Consider the following 14461-nt stretch of genomic DNA (forward strand, 5'->3'; position numbering starts at 1 on the left):
CACTGCATGATAATGGGCATTGCACATTCTATTCCGCCATTATAATCATAACCAACGCCTTCTTAACACGAGTGTCAATGGTAGTCATCAAATTAAGTTGAATACGAACATTCGCAAGGACAGAACAGAGTTGTTTGCAACAATAAAATTCCTACCGGGATGCAATCGAGCACACTTAAATGTGTAGAAAAAATTCGCGCCTTTTCTACCCGTGTTTAAACAAAGCGTGGTCGCTTTGAAGCTATGTCACAAATGATGCGGGATCCAGCTTAGAGCACGCTGCAACGTCGCTGTCGTACGATTCCTTCGCAGTTCGCTCGCACGCTTGTTTATAATCATCAGCAATGGCGAAGAGTTTGCGTAGTAAGTGGAAGCGCAAGATGCGAGCAAAAAAGCGAGAGAGGTACTCTGTCAAAGAACTTGGCTAAGCTGAAAGAGATGCTGGCTGCTGCTGCTGCTGGTGGTTCGAAGAACGACAGTGAAATGTCCGACATGTGCATCGTCGTTGATGCCAAGCAAGCCACCGGGCGTCCTGATGCGCCTGATGAGCCGTCTGGCGCACAAGTTGATGACCACATGGGAACAATGGACATTGACAAGCCTGTGCGAAAGTATGATCCAAAGACACTCAGAGATGAGCACGGCACCTACCCTGTTTGGATGAGCCAGAGGGCAATACGGAAGCTAAAAGCTCAGCATGGACGAAAGTCTCGGAAGTCAGCTCGCAAGGGTGTCAAGAAAAACAGGCAACTCAAGTCCACGCATTAGTTTTTTTTTCACATTTGTTCATTATTTGTTAATATAAAGCACATGGGAATAAAAATGGAATGCTCACTGTTGAAAAAAAAAAGAAAAAAAGAAGAAAGAAAAAAAGATGACACTTGATTTTTCTATGGTTCCAATTTATGGACGACTTTCGTAAGAAAGCAGCTCATAGAGGATGACGCAAGAGCAACATAGCGGCACCCACTGAACGAGAACTCAAACGCTTGGAAATGCCCTGTTTTCGTACATCGTTCGTACATCGAACGGCAGCATCGACTACAGCTTGCGAGACACGCCTAACGCGCTCCCCTGCTTCCTTCTGCAGATCACTTTTGCCGGGTCCACGAGCCGCCCGAAGTACGCCGGCGTATTATCGCGCTTCATCAGCACGGTCAACCACGGAATCAACGCCAACAGGCGTCAGGAGGCGATACTCCTCAGCAGCACACGTGGTCCTCAGTCCTGGTTTCCGGTGGAGCGCCGCTTGCTATATAAGAGGCATTCACTTCCTGGCCTGGTCACTTGGCAGCAGCGACGACAGCTTGCGAGGCACGCCTAACGCGCTCCTATGCTTCCTTCTGCATGTTAGTGCTCGTAAAAGCATACTTTCCTGACCCCTTTGATTAGTGTCATGCCTGAGCTGTATAAAAAGGAAGTTGACTGGAAGTACGTGTGGACAAGAAATGGGGCTATTTACGCACGCAAAACTCATGGATTCAATGTCATTCGCCTGTATCTGCACAATGATTTGTCAAAAATGGAATAGTAACTGGTCGCTCAGCAGATGCATCTTTTTTCCGTTTCTTAGACTAATATGGAAGATATGCCTCTTTTCGCACCATGGGAGTTAAACTGCTCTCTAAGAAACAATAAGTGCGGTAAATGTTTGCAAATGCTACACTTGAACATGCAGTGTGCTTTAAATAAGACGGATCATTTGAACAGTTTTTTGTCAATCCTTCAGTGTACATTTGACGTAATCATGCTATCTGAAACTTGGTATCGCTTCAATAGTGACGTTATTCGATTTCCAGGCTTTAATACCTTCTTTCTTAACCGAAGCTCAAAACGTGGTGGGGGCGTCGCCCTTCTAGTAAAAGAAAGCTATTCGTGCCATATCTTATCGGAACAGAGTCTGAGCAACGAGAATATTGAAATGCTTATTATCCAATGTCGCCGTCAATCATTTACCGTCGTTTACCGCCCACCACAAGGCAATATTGTTGCGGGAAAGAATATATTTACAGATATTTACAAATAGACAAGAACAGCTGCGAGCGGCACCGAGAACACAGTCCGAACTTCGTTGTCGTCTTCTACTCTTCGCACTCGTGCCATCGCTCTTTGTCGTCGTCGTCTACCCGCATCAGGACCCCCGGCTGCTGAAACGCCGTCTCGGCGTTAGGGCGGCGACGTATGGGCGTCGTGGTAAGGTTTAAGGCGACAGACGTGGACGATGTCGGTGGTGGCGCCAGATGACGAGGGCGAGGTTTCAAGGGGAGCAATTTCATAGTTCACGTCGGTAACACGGCGCACGACACGGTAAGGGCCACGGTAGTGCGAAAGGAGCTTCTCGGAGAGACCGACGCTGCGAGAGGGCGTCCAGAGAAGGACGAGTGATCCTGGGGTATATTCGACGGCCTGGTGACGGCGGTCGTAGGCTGACTTCTGGGAAACTTGAGAGGCTTGGAGCCTACTACGTGCTATTTGGCGCGCCAGCGTGGCCTGGGAGATGGCGTCCCGAGCGTAAGCAGTGGTGGGGGCTGAAGAAGGCGGCATGAGTGTGTCCAAAGGCAAGGTGGGATGCCTACCAAACAAAAGGTAGAAAGGAGAATAGCCTGTTCTGTCATGAAGGGAAGAGTTATATGCGAATGTCACATAAGGCAAGGCTGCGTCCCAATCTCGGTGGTCTGGCGATACGTACATGGCTAACATGTCGGTGAGCGTGCGGTTGAACCTTTCGGTAAGCCCAGTGGTTTGTGGGTGGTAAGCTGTCGCGAGCTGGTGCTGCGTGTCACAAGAACGAAGAATGTCGTGAACTACTCTGGATAGAAAATAACGACCACGGTCGGTGAGCAGTTGACGAGGGGCGCCGTGGTGAAGGATGACGTCTTGCAGAAGAAAATCGGCAACATCGGTAGCGCAGCTGGACGGCAAAGCACGCGTGATGGCGTACCGAGTCGTATAATCAGTTGCGACAGCGATCCACTTGTTGCCGGAGAGGGACGTCGGAAAAGGGCCAAGAAGGTCGAGGCCAACACGGTGAAAAGGTTCCGGAGGTATGTCGATGGGTTGCAGAAGACCGGCAGGCAGAGTGGAGGGCCTTTTCCGACGTTGACACAGGTCGCAAGCGGCCACGTAACGCTTGACGGAACGATAGAGACCAGGCCAAAAGAAGCGATGCCGCACCCGAGCGTACGTGCGGGACACGCCAAGGTGACCGGCTGTCGGCAGATCGTGCAGTTCTGCAAGGACAGAAGAGCGTAGACGTTGGGGTATCACGAGCAGGAGCGGGGGGCCATCGGAGCGTAGGTTTCGGCGATACAAAATGCCGTTCTGGAGCACATAAAGGTTCAGAGACGGAGATCGGTTTGCAGAACGGATGCCATCAAAGATAGGTCGTAAAGATGAGTCGTGACGCTGTTCGTTGGCAATATCAGCAAGATCGGAGATAGCTAAGAGGCAGGGCAGGGTCTCAGCGTCCTCTAGGTCAGGTGGTTCCACAGGGTATCGGGATAAGCAGTCAGCGTCCTGGTGATGGCGCCCTGACTTGTACACGACGGAGTATGAGTATTCTTGGAGGCGCAAGGCCCAGCGACCAAGGCGACCGGTGGGATCTTTTAGTGAAGACAACCAACAGAGAGCGTGGTGATCAGTGACAACAGCGAATGAACGGCCGAACAGGTAGGGTCTGAATTTAGCTACTGCCCAGACAAGGGCAAGACACTCGCGCTCAGTAATGGTGTAATTTTGCTCTGCGGCTGAAAGTAGGCGGCTGGCATAAGCGATGACTCGATCTTGACCCTGTTGACGTTGGGCTAGGACGGCGCCGATGCCATATCCGGAGGCGTCGGTGCGAACCTCTGTGGGAGACGACGGGTCAAAATGTGCTAAGATGGGCGGAGTGGTCAGCAAATGGACGAGAGATGAAAACGAGGTCTCTTGAGCAGGGCCCCAGGTAAAGGGGGTGTCGTTCTTCAGAAGATCGGTGAGGGGACGAGCGATGCCGGCGAAATCTTTGATAAAACGGCGAAAATACGAGCACAAGCCGACAAAGCTGCGCACATCTTTCGACGACCTTGGAAGAGGAAAGTCCTTCACAGCTTGAATTTTGATGGGATCTGGGCGGACACCAGAAGCGTCAACGAGGTGTCCGAGAATAGTGTCAACGAGGTGTCCGCCAGTCGTTAGGGTTTCGGCGACGTGGAGTGAAGTACGAAGGTCGTCCAGGAGCAAGCGCAGTGATTTCGGGTGGTGATGAAGACCGTACAGGGCTGACGGGCTGGAAACCAAGGTTGGCAAGCTCTTGGCGGACGACAGCTTGTACCAGAGAGATGGTAGGTAAGCGGGTGTCGTCATCATGTAGATGCTGGGGGGCAGGGGACATAGCTTCGAGCTCGCGTCGGATGATGCGGGTCACATTTGCTGGGGGCGCTGGAGTTGCCCGGTGTCGCAGGTCTTCACATGAAGAAGTCGCAGCCGTGTTGGGGAGGCGTGTGTACGGCTGGCTAATACGCCTGCTTTTGGCTTCCTCGAAGCGTCGACATTCCTTAATAATTCCGTCGACTGTAGTGCAGCTCTTGTATACGAGCAAGTTGAAGGCATCGTCTGCGATTCCCTTCAACACGTGGCCAACTTTTTCAGACTCGGGCATGTTGGCGTCAACTTTGTGACAGAGGGCCAGCACATCTTGAATGTACGACACATAGGACTCCGTAGATGTTTGAGCTCGGGAGGCGAGGTCCTTCTTAGCGGCAAGCGTTCGGCCGAGCGGCCGTCCAAACAATTCGCGGAGTTTCTCTTTGCACACGTCCCAGCTGGTCAGATGGTCTTCGTGTGTCTCATACCAGACCCGGGCGGTGTCTTTTAGATAGAATATTACATTTGCGAGCATAAGGGTCGGATCCCAGCGGTTGTAGGTACTCACTCGCTCGTACATGTTGATCCAGTCGTCGACGTCAGTGTTGTCGGTACCAGAAAATGTCCCAGGGTCACGAGGGGGAGAAAGAACGAGTGATGTCATGGCCGGGGCTGAGGTTTGTTGGGCGGCGTCGTGGGTCATGATGAGAGAAGGCAACTGGCGGCCGCTGCGGAGCTCCGTCGTCGGTAGACGTAGGGGAAATCCGCACCTCCACCAAATATGTTGCGGGAAAGAATATATTTACAGATATTTACAAATAGACAAGAACAGCTGCGAGCGGCACCGAGAACACAGTCCGAACTTCGTTGTTGTCTTCTACTCTTCGCACTCGTGCCATCGCTCTTTGTCGTCGTCGTCTACCCGCATCAATATGAATGAGTTCCTGCGTGTTTTTGAAAAAGAAATCACTTTTTTGTCCGATAATTTCTTATCTTGTATAGGAGGTAATTTTAATATAGACATGGGTGTTAACAGTCCTGCACAACAAGAATTCACAATATTGCTTCAAGCCGCTAGCTTCCAGAACGTTATAAATAGCCCAACACGCATAACTTCCACTTCATCTACCATTATCGACCTTTTCATCATAAATTATGATGTGCCTCTCACCGCAGGTCGTTTTGCAGTAGACATCAGTGACCATCTACCTGTTTTTCTGGGCGTTGAGACTAAACCCCTCCCGACACAAACCTCTAATCCACGTCGGAAATGTATTTCCCAGAAAAACCTTGAAACATTTAGAAGTCGCATAGAGCTAGTAGACTGGGAACCTGTTTTCTTAAGCACGGACTCGGATGCTGCCTACACAGCTTTCTTGCTACTCTTTTTACCAATCTATCACGAATGTTTTCCCACTGTTGAAGGAAAACTGCCGAAAAACGCTCGCAAACCATGGATGTTCCGAAGACTTCTAAGACTTGTAAAAAAGAAGCACAGGATGTTTGCTGAATTTATTAGGACTAGGGATACCCGTTTTTGGCCCGTTTTAAAGCATTTCGGAACTCTTTTAACAAAACTCAAAACAGCTAGGACCACTTACCACAATAACCTTTTTGATAAGGAACTCTCCAATCGCCCTAAAGAAAAATGGAGGCGCCTTAATCTACTTTTGAATAGAATTACGCATCCGAATAACATGACAAGTTTAGTAGTTGATGGAACTTACCTGAGTGGGTCTCGTTTGGCCGGTGCTTTTAATAAATTTTTTACTACCGTTGGCAGTCGGTATCACAGCCCTGACTTCTCAAAATTTCTGGGTGATAGACTTCCACAATCCCTCTTCTTTGAACCTAGAGATGAAAATGAAGTGTACTGTATTTTAAAAATCTTGAGAGACACGACAAGCTTAGACTCTTGCGATTTCCAGAGCCGCCCAATAAAGTATGTCCTGCCTTCAATAGTTCCCTGCTTAAGGCATATATATAACACGGCGCTGACTACAGCCAACTTTCCTGCTGATATGAAACTTGCTAGGGTTGCAGTAATCTTCAAAAAGGGTGATAGAAATAATTTAAGTAATTACAGGCCCATATCGGTCTTGCCTTTCTTCTCCAAGGGGCTAGAACGCGTAATTCATCATCGAACTCATAATTTCCTTCTAAACCACTCTATTATAAATGACTGCCAATACGGGTTTACCAAGAACAACATGTATTACTTGATCAAAAAGAATATATATTAGGTAATATTGAATCCCAGAAGCTCACTCTTGGAATCTTCGTAGATTTCAGCAAGGCATTTGATACCCTCAATCATAACACCCTCTTTGCAAAACTTGAACATTACGGTATACGTGGCCATGCCCTCATCCTTTTCAAGTCATATATGTCCTCGCGTTCACAATATGTTGTCATCAATAACTGCCACTGTGATGTCCTACAGATTTCAAATGGAGTGCCACAGGGTAGTCTCTTCTGCTTGAAAAAGCCTACGTTGAAGGAACCTTGCGCTACTGTCTACCAGTGCTTCAAAGATTATCTACATCAAGCAATAAGACTCTCAATGCCGCACGGAACAACTGCCTGCGAATATGTCTTGGCCCACCAAAAGGTTCCTCTGCGTCAGGAACAGTAGCGGAGGCAGGATGTCTCCCACTAGAGGTGATTGCCGCCCAGGAAACTATGCGTACCCATCTCCGCCATGTCCTGCAAGGGAAGAAGCACTTCCTACACCGCGTCCATCTAACTCACAGCAACTCTAGCTTTGGCCAGGCAGTACAGCTCCTGCCCCTTCCTACTATTAATCAGCCACAGAAGCTACTACCTCTGGCCTTTCCTCCATGGACACTCTCTCCTCTAAAGGTGAAGAAGTCTGTTCCAGGTGTGAATGCAAAGAGCCGCATGCCACAGGCAGCGCTTCTGCAAACTACTCTCGCCTACTTAACGGAGGAATATACGCAGCACATCCATATCTTCACCGATGGTTCAACTACTAAAGAAACCTCTTCTTGTGGCCTTTATGTGCCCTCAACAGACCATGCCCTTTCTTACCGGCTGCAGCGGAGGACATCCTCTACGACAGCTGAGCTTCACGGCATTAAGGAAGCTGTTTCTTACATCCTGCGCCGAACCGCCGGCCGTTGGGTTATCTTCACCGATTCAAAAGCATCGCTGCAGATCCTCGCCAACCTGCTGAAGAAAACGAATCACCAGCCAGTTTCCCTCGACATCGGGTATATACATCATTTAGCTATTGCCGCAGGCCACTGCATAACATTTCAGTGGGTACCTGCTCACTGTGGCATTCTGGCTAATGAAAAAGCAGATGAAGCGGCCCGTAAGGGCCATCAACATCGGAGATACATTCGAACTTTTTTCACGAAATCGGATGCGTCCCAAATGGCTAAAAGTTTTGCTTACGAAGAAACGTATCGGCTTTGGGGTTTGCCGACACATCAGTACCAATTTCTTCACTCAATCGACCCACATCTTAGATCAAGACTCTCACCCAGAATTCCTCGACAACTGGAAACACTTTATCACCGACTTCGTCTGAATTCTGCATATACAAACCGCTTGCGATACCTTTTTGGACAAACGATCAGTCCGCATTGTGACAATTGTGCCGCGGTAGAAACTGTGGAACATATCCTACTTGTGTGCCCTGCGTATGCTAACGAGCGTGCGTACTATGAACATTGCATGCAGAAGCTCTGCCCAGTGCCCCTAACAATGGACAAAGTTTTAGGTCCCTTAGCCTGCTTCAGGCAACAGAGACTTGCAATGAACTTTCTTTTTTCATATTTAAAAGACATTGGACATCTAGATAAGCTCTAAATTCACTTGCACGTTACCTTCATGCATTAGTGAACTTCGTCAGCCCATTTGTCGGACTATGTGCTCCATCATTCCATAGGTTACATCAATACTCGCCATTGCATCCTTAGTACCCATTTCATGGCCGCATTTTATCTTCGTTTTTTTTTTCTTTTACCTCTTCCACGCTGCTCTCCTACTGTCTTTTTCCCCCAAATTCCCCTTTCTACGCAGAGTAGCATGCCAGCGATTTTTAAACGCCGGCTAAATTCTCTGCATTTCATTAAAGAGTCTCTCTCTCTCTCTCTTGGGTCCTATACTTTTTAACTTATATATAAACGACATCACTAATATAAACAACGAGATGAAATTTACTATTTATGCTGATGACACCACTTTGTTCTTTTCCTCCACTGATACTAACCAATTAACCGATTCAGCGAACTTAGTATTTACTGCTCCGAAGGAATGGTCATCCTCAAACTCCTTGACAGTAAATAAGGAAAAAGAAAGGCGATGTTATTTAATGCTAAGGGCAAGTTGGTAGAGAATGCTCCGCCTATCTTTTTCAGTGGCACACAAATTGAATATGTTCAATCATTCACATCACTTGGCGTATACTTTACCCCTTCAATGTCATGGGATGCTCACATAAACAAGGTCTGCATTAAGCTTTCTAAATCCATAGGTATCGTCTCTCGCCATAAATATATCTTACATACAAAGACAAAACTTGAACTTAACCATGCATTCTTTTTTTCATACTTAGGGTACTGCTATTTGGTATGGAGAAATACTACAGTGTCCAATTTGCAAAAGCTTTTTCTTCAACAGAAGAAAATGCTACGAGTCATTAAAAATTCCTGCTATGACGCCCCAGCTCGTCCCATTCGAATAAAATACAAAATAATTCCTGTTCCTAGGTTGTTTGAGTACAGGTTTGCCTGTTTTTATAAAAAGCAGACTGCAAGAGATGACCCCTTTTTGTCCCGTATTGTGCAGCTGGTACACAACACGCCGTATACCACTAGAAACGCTGAAATGTCTTCGGTACCCAGATGTAGAGCAAACTATGGTTTTGCTATGCTGAAATATATACTACCAAGATGTTTGAACTCTTCTCTTTATATCAATATAAACACAATGTCTTTTCGTGGACTTCGTGAAACTTTTATTGATTAGGTTGTATTAGTACTGAAATACATATGTCGACCGTTTTTTTTCTTTCCTTGTCATTGTTTAATATATCTAACCCCCTACCTGCATTATAGCAAAATCTATTTTGTTTGATGTGTGAATTATTTGTATGCCGCAAGAACTGCGGCTGCTGTCATCGTCGACTTTTTCGGGTGACGAAGCCCGTCAAGCGGTTATTGTGAACCGCTTTTATTTCGTCACCCACGCTTTCTGTAATGGCAAAAAGCGAAATAAACACTCATTCACTCATTCATTCATTCACTCATTCACTCATTCACTTTGGTATGAAAACACTGGCTTAGACAGCTTTGTCATTTGCAAACCAAAGGAGGGACGCACAGCAGACGGTTGAATGAGGCACATTGCCAACTTAGCCGCAGAAAGGTTGACGCTTTCAACACGCGAAAGAATTAGAAGGCGACTTACTTTTGCTGAAAACGAGGTGCACCTTTCAGCGCAGTCCTGGTAGTAAAAGGCATCGCGGGAAAACTGCAAACAGCAGCGTGAAATGAAGCGCCTACAAGCGCGAGACAAAGAAGGCAGAGAAACGTTGTGAACGTCCACTTAGTGCGCGTAGCAAGCGACCGCTAGCGACCGCAACGCCAAATGGCCAGACGAAGTACTACATTCCAAAAATGCAAAATTAACAAAGCAGCAACATAAAAATAATCACAAATTGCATCTCATACTTTTATGTCACGCTAAGCATTTATAACTTGCAAAAAGGTTGATTTTTGCTTGAAACAGTTAAATTCACGTAGACAGACTGTAGACTATCATCACCGAGCGGAGCGACACAAAGCAGCAAGGTGAGGCGTTCAGGCGCCCCTCTTGAGACCGGCCGTGGCGAAGGGAAGCATGCGCGCGAGCCTCGAGCGGACTGCGCCAACATGGCGAGGACAGCATGGAAGAAAGCGGCGATGGCGCGACGGCAACATTCGCTGCTCGTGGCCAACCGAGGCCGAACGAAGAGGCGTTCGCAACAGGAAACAAACTTCATGATTTGCGTAACTTTAGTGCACCTTCACAAGTGGTGGGCTAGTTGTACTCGATGTGGACCGTGATAAACGTGATTTCGGACTACATATGACAAAATGCGCTGTCAGAGTTTGAGCACAAAGCGCGGACTTTGAACCGGTGCGCCTTCTCTTAAAAAGGTGCAAATATCGGTGTAGGGCACTGAAATCTAACAATTTATGTGCCAAACTTGCATGTTTCATTCATTGCTTGGACTAAAACGTTAAGGTTAAAAATGCTTGTCGTGATCTATATCATGTTTAATCAATGGTGGCAGCTTTCTGCCAATCGCCTGAACATATTGGCCCGTCTTCGTAACATAGTCTTGAGTTAGACGTTTCAGTAACCGCGGACATCTTAAACGGACGTCTTGAAGAAGTTTCCAAAAGACATCTTGCCGTCGACGTATATGAGACGTTTCATTCTAGCGCAAGACATGTGAAGCCATTTCGAGCTGTTTCAAAATGTTTCTAAGATGTTCTGTGTTTCGTGGGACTTGATTGCAAAGCAGTGCGACAACCACTTTTTTGTGTGTGAGAAAACACCCTGATAATGTTTTTCTGCCAATAGTACGTGTGCATGCGGCTATCTGAAAAACAAAGAACCACTCGTTCGCACACGTGAATTTACGTACTAAAGAAAACAGCTGTGCATATAAGCAACTTCCACACAGATCAAAATGGCGAGGTGGCGTACGTAAATTGAGAACTGACTTCCTGCCGACAAAAAAAAATAAGTGGAGTTAAGCTTTATGCACAGATGCTCGGACCACGTTTTGTATTTTGCCTGTGAAAGCATAGTGTCCTTCCAGAAGTTCTGCACGAAAGACTTCGGAGCTCTTTTTCGACTCTTTAAAAGTGTGCCACAGTATTTAGTCTACAAAAGCACTGTGCTGAATCTCACTGTTTCACATAGTCTGTCACATGGAACAACTGCAGAAACAGTTGTATGCGCTGCTTGTAGACTAGATGCAGATTTCCGTTATTCGGCTCGACAGTTTATTCGTACCCTCGAGATGTCATATATTTGTAGAGTGAAGGAGAGGGCGGAACGTCGCTTGTCGTATAGCCGCTCAGCATTCACAAAACAAACTGATCGCGGAAGTAATTCGGAATGTAAACTGAGTGTGTACGCACTGGCCCTACTCTACAGATGTAGTACGACTAACATACACACCTAGGACAGTCGCAAAAAAGGGACTGACATCACTGGCTTCCAAGAATATTCCGAGCTGGTTAATCTAGTCATCCCTCAAATTAAGTAAAGTATCACCTAAAGTTGCTTGACAGTTGTCCTGCGCAAAGTCCGTCGACCGCTGTCACAACCAGCGTTACGCGCACGCTGTTTTTCACCCCATGGGTGTCGCCAAACTCCTCCGATTTTTTTTTTACCTACGTCAGTCGTCATCACAACGCTCAAGCGCTTGCGACGCCATAATCAGGGTATTTTCCGGCAGTTTTTTACCGGACTGCCTCACTGCGGAAAGAAAAGCTTTTTCGATCATTGCACGATTTTATAACGAAAGAAAAAATAAAGTGGAAGCTCCGAAATGCCGATTGGCGCCACCTGCGTCTTAGTAGTGCGTGTAGCACGAAGCCCATCGCGTATGCCAGCACGGCGGTAGTTTCCAGCATAGCCACTAGATGGCAACACATTTCATCGCACATGCAATCATAGTGGTCGTTTCCAACACAGACACTAGACGGCGCCATATTTCCAGTACAAAACAGTCTATAGAATTCCAGCACAGCTGAGAATCGGTCCCACGGCTCCTTTTCCTCGGTGGCCTTTCCTCGTGGCATTCGCAACGTCCCAAATCCCGCCCCGCAGATCCGCCAGGGCTCATTTTTAGTACCCTACCCGTGTGACTCACACGGCGGGGTCTTTGCGAAGACTCACGGGTGATGCATGGCTGCATCGATTATTCACGTCTACTTCAGAGCGCTTTAAGAAATGTTTTATCCCAAGCAATGCCAGGCACGCAACAAGAATTATGGTCAACCTGCCTTATTGCGGTGTTCTTCGTTTAGCTTCAACAGGGCTTCGCTTCTACACTCTCAACTGGCTCACCGCATAAGCTAGCAGATGTATGTGCTCGATATGCGAAGTGAGAAGAAGCATGTTTTGAGAACTAGGCTTCATACCCAACCATTGTCAAGCGGTTTGACGATTTCCTTGTGACACATTCTTGAGACATGGACTGAATAATCTGTTCTTTATTCGAATGCCTAAGCGCACATGAGCAGCATAGATAAAAGAACAGACACCGCAGGCCTAATCAACGCATGAGGCCGTGGTAATTTGGTAACTCCTGCGGTAATTTTATTGCAATAAGGAGAACGTCCGAAGGCCGACTTTCTCATTCTCACTGTAAGCAAGTATTTGAAGCGAGCGCAGCCTACCGATAATCCTTTCATCTGTAGTGGTCATGGATCTGTTACACTAAGTGACAATCCCTTAGAAGCGGGGCGTGCGCTCAGCGGCCTAGCCAGCTTTTGTCTGCAGTAAATCAATGCGAATATATTAATGAGAATATCCTATGCGAATACGATTACATGCCTCATCGAGAAACAAATGCGGCGTCTGCGATCTCCCAAAAATACCTGATGACGTCACCGTAATATCAAAGAAAAGTAGTAGTAGTAATATTGATTTTAATGGCGCAAAAGCAACTGAGGCTATCATGCGCCAAACACAAGGTTAGAGTTTTTGTTAAAGGTGAAGCTTTCTATACTTAGAGTTTGTTTAAATTGCTGGCTTCCTTGAGAAACCTAAGAACATATGAGATGTCAACCAGCGCTCGAGCACCTAAAAGTAACAAGGGGTGTAATGGGATGCTTTCCCTGTAAAATGTAAAATATTTTTTTCTTTGTTCTTCTAGATTTATACAGGAAATTAAAATGTGGTTCACTGTGAGTTCAGCACCGCACATTTCACAGAGAGGTTTGTTTTGTTTGTTTAGCAGAAAATTGTGCGTGAGGTGGGTGTGTCCAATGCGGAGCCGACATAAAATAACTTCGTTAAAACGTTCTTGAGCTTACATGATTGCCATTCCCCTAAAATGGGCTTAACAGAATGTAATTTGTTGTTTACGTGCTCTTCCCATGCTGCCTGCCACTTATTTCTGAGTTTACTGTTGATACCCCTGTGCGGTATGCTCACTTGTTTTATTTGACCATTCCGGGCCTGTGCAGCGCATACAACTGCTTTCTCATTGCCCACAATTCCAACATGGCTAGGAACCGAGCAGAATTTAACGTTATGCTTCTGTTTTGTGATTTTAACTATGTTATGTATGATGTTTCCTATTATGGGTTCAGCAGCATTCCTGGAGTGCAGTGCTTTGAGCATCCTGAGGGAATCGGTGTAAATGAAGCTATTTTTATGTTCTCTCTTACTATTTTTTCTACAGCTACAAAGACAGCATAACACTCAGCAGTAAAAACTGATGCGCATTCTGGTAGTCACATTATCTGTTTAGTATTATCTTGGATTACTGCACTTCCAACGTGACTCTGTTCTTGAGCCATCGGTATAAAATTCAATGTAAGTGTCATACTTTTCTTGCAGTGCAAAGAATTCCTGTAATATGTACTCGTTTCGCGTTTGCTTTTTGTCTAAATGTGTCATTGTGAAGTCACATACTGAAGGCAGGCTGTACCATGGTGGCAAATATTCATTCCTTTGTGCAATATTCGGTAAGCAGTCTATTACTGTTAGCTCTTCACATTTGTCTTGAAAGCGCAATAGTAATGGTCTGATACAATGTTGTTTGTTGATGAATAATCTTATAGATGGGCACTTGATGACAACTGGATGGCAGAGATGTTTCGGAAGAGAACGGATTTTTAAGACGTATGAGCATGTAAGGGCAATTCTTCGATCCTCAAGAGCGGCTTCATTAGTTTCAACGTAAAGGCTAACTACTGGTGATGTTCTGTATGCTCCAGATGATAGGCGCAGACCAAGGTTATGAATGGGGTCTAATCTTTTTAAGTAGGATGCTCTTGCCGAACCATATACTATGCACCCGTAGTCCAGCTTGGAGCGAACCAGAGAGCGATATACTTGTAAAAGGCTTGCTCTA

The 14461-nt window shown here is 46.4% G+C and overlaps 1 protein-coding gene and 1 pseudogene across 1 annotated transcript; both read left to right on the forward strand.

Moving 5' to 3' along the window:
- Positions 1-265: 265 nt before the first annotated feature.
- On the forward strand, positions 266-771 carry LOC149367647 (protein LLP homolog pseudogene; annotated as a pseudogene).
- Positions 772-8793: 8022 nt separating this feature from the next.
- On the forward strand, positions 8794-9342 carry LOC149367648 (uncharacterized). Its single transcript, XM_089567387.1, has one exon. It carries the CDS (start codon positions 8794-8796, stop codon positions 9340-9342), a length of 549 nt encoding a protein of 182 aa, XP_089423513.1.
- The last annotated feature ends 5119 nt before the right edge of the window (positions 9343-14461 follow it).

Source organism: Amblyomma mixtum, chromosome 1 (assembly GCF_055824585.1).
Source record: "Amblyomma mixtum isolate Tamu chromosome 1, ASM5582458v1, whole genome shotgun sequence".
Classification (NCBI taxonomy): Eukaryota; Metazoa; Arthropoda; class Arachnida; order Ixodida; family Ixodidae; genus Amblyomma; species Amblyomma mixtum.

Excerpts from the sequence above, each read along its gene's own strand:
- LOC149367648 (XM_089567387.1), top strand. The coding sequence starts at position 8,794 with ATGTCATGGGATGCTCACATAAACAAGGTCTGCATTAAGCTTTCTAAA.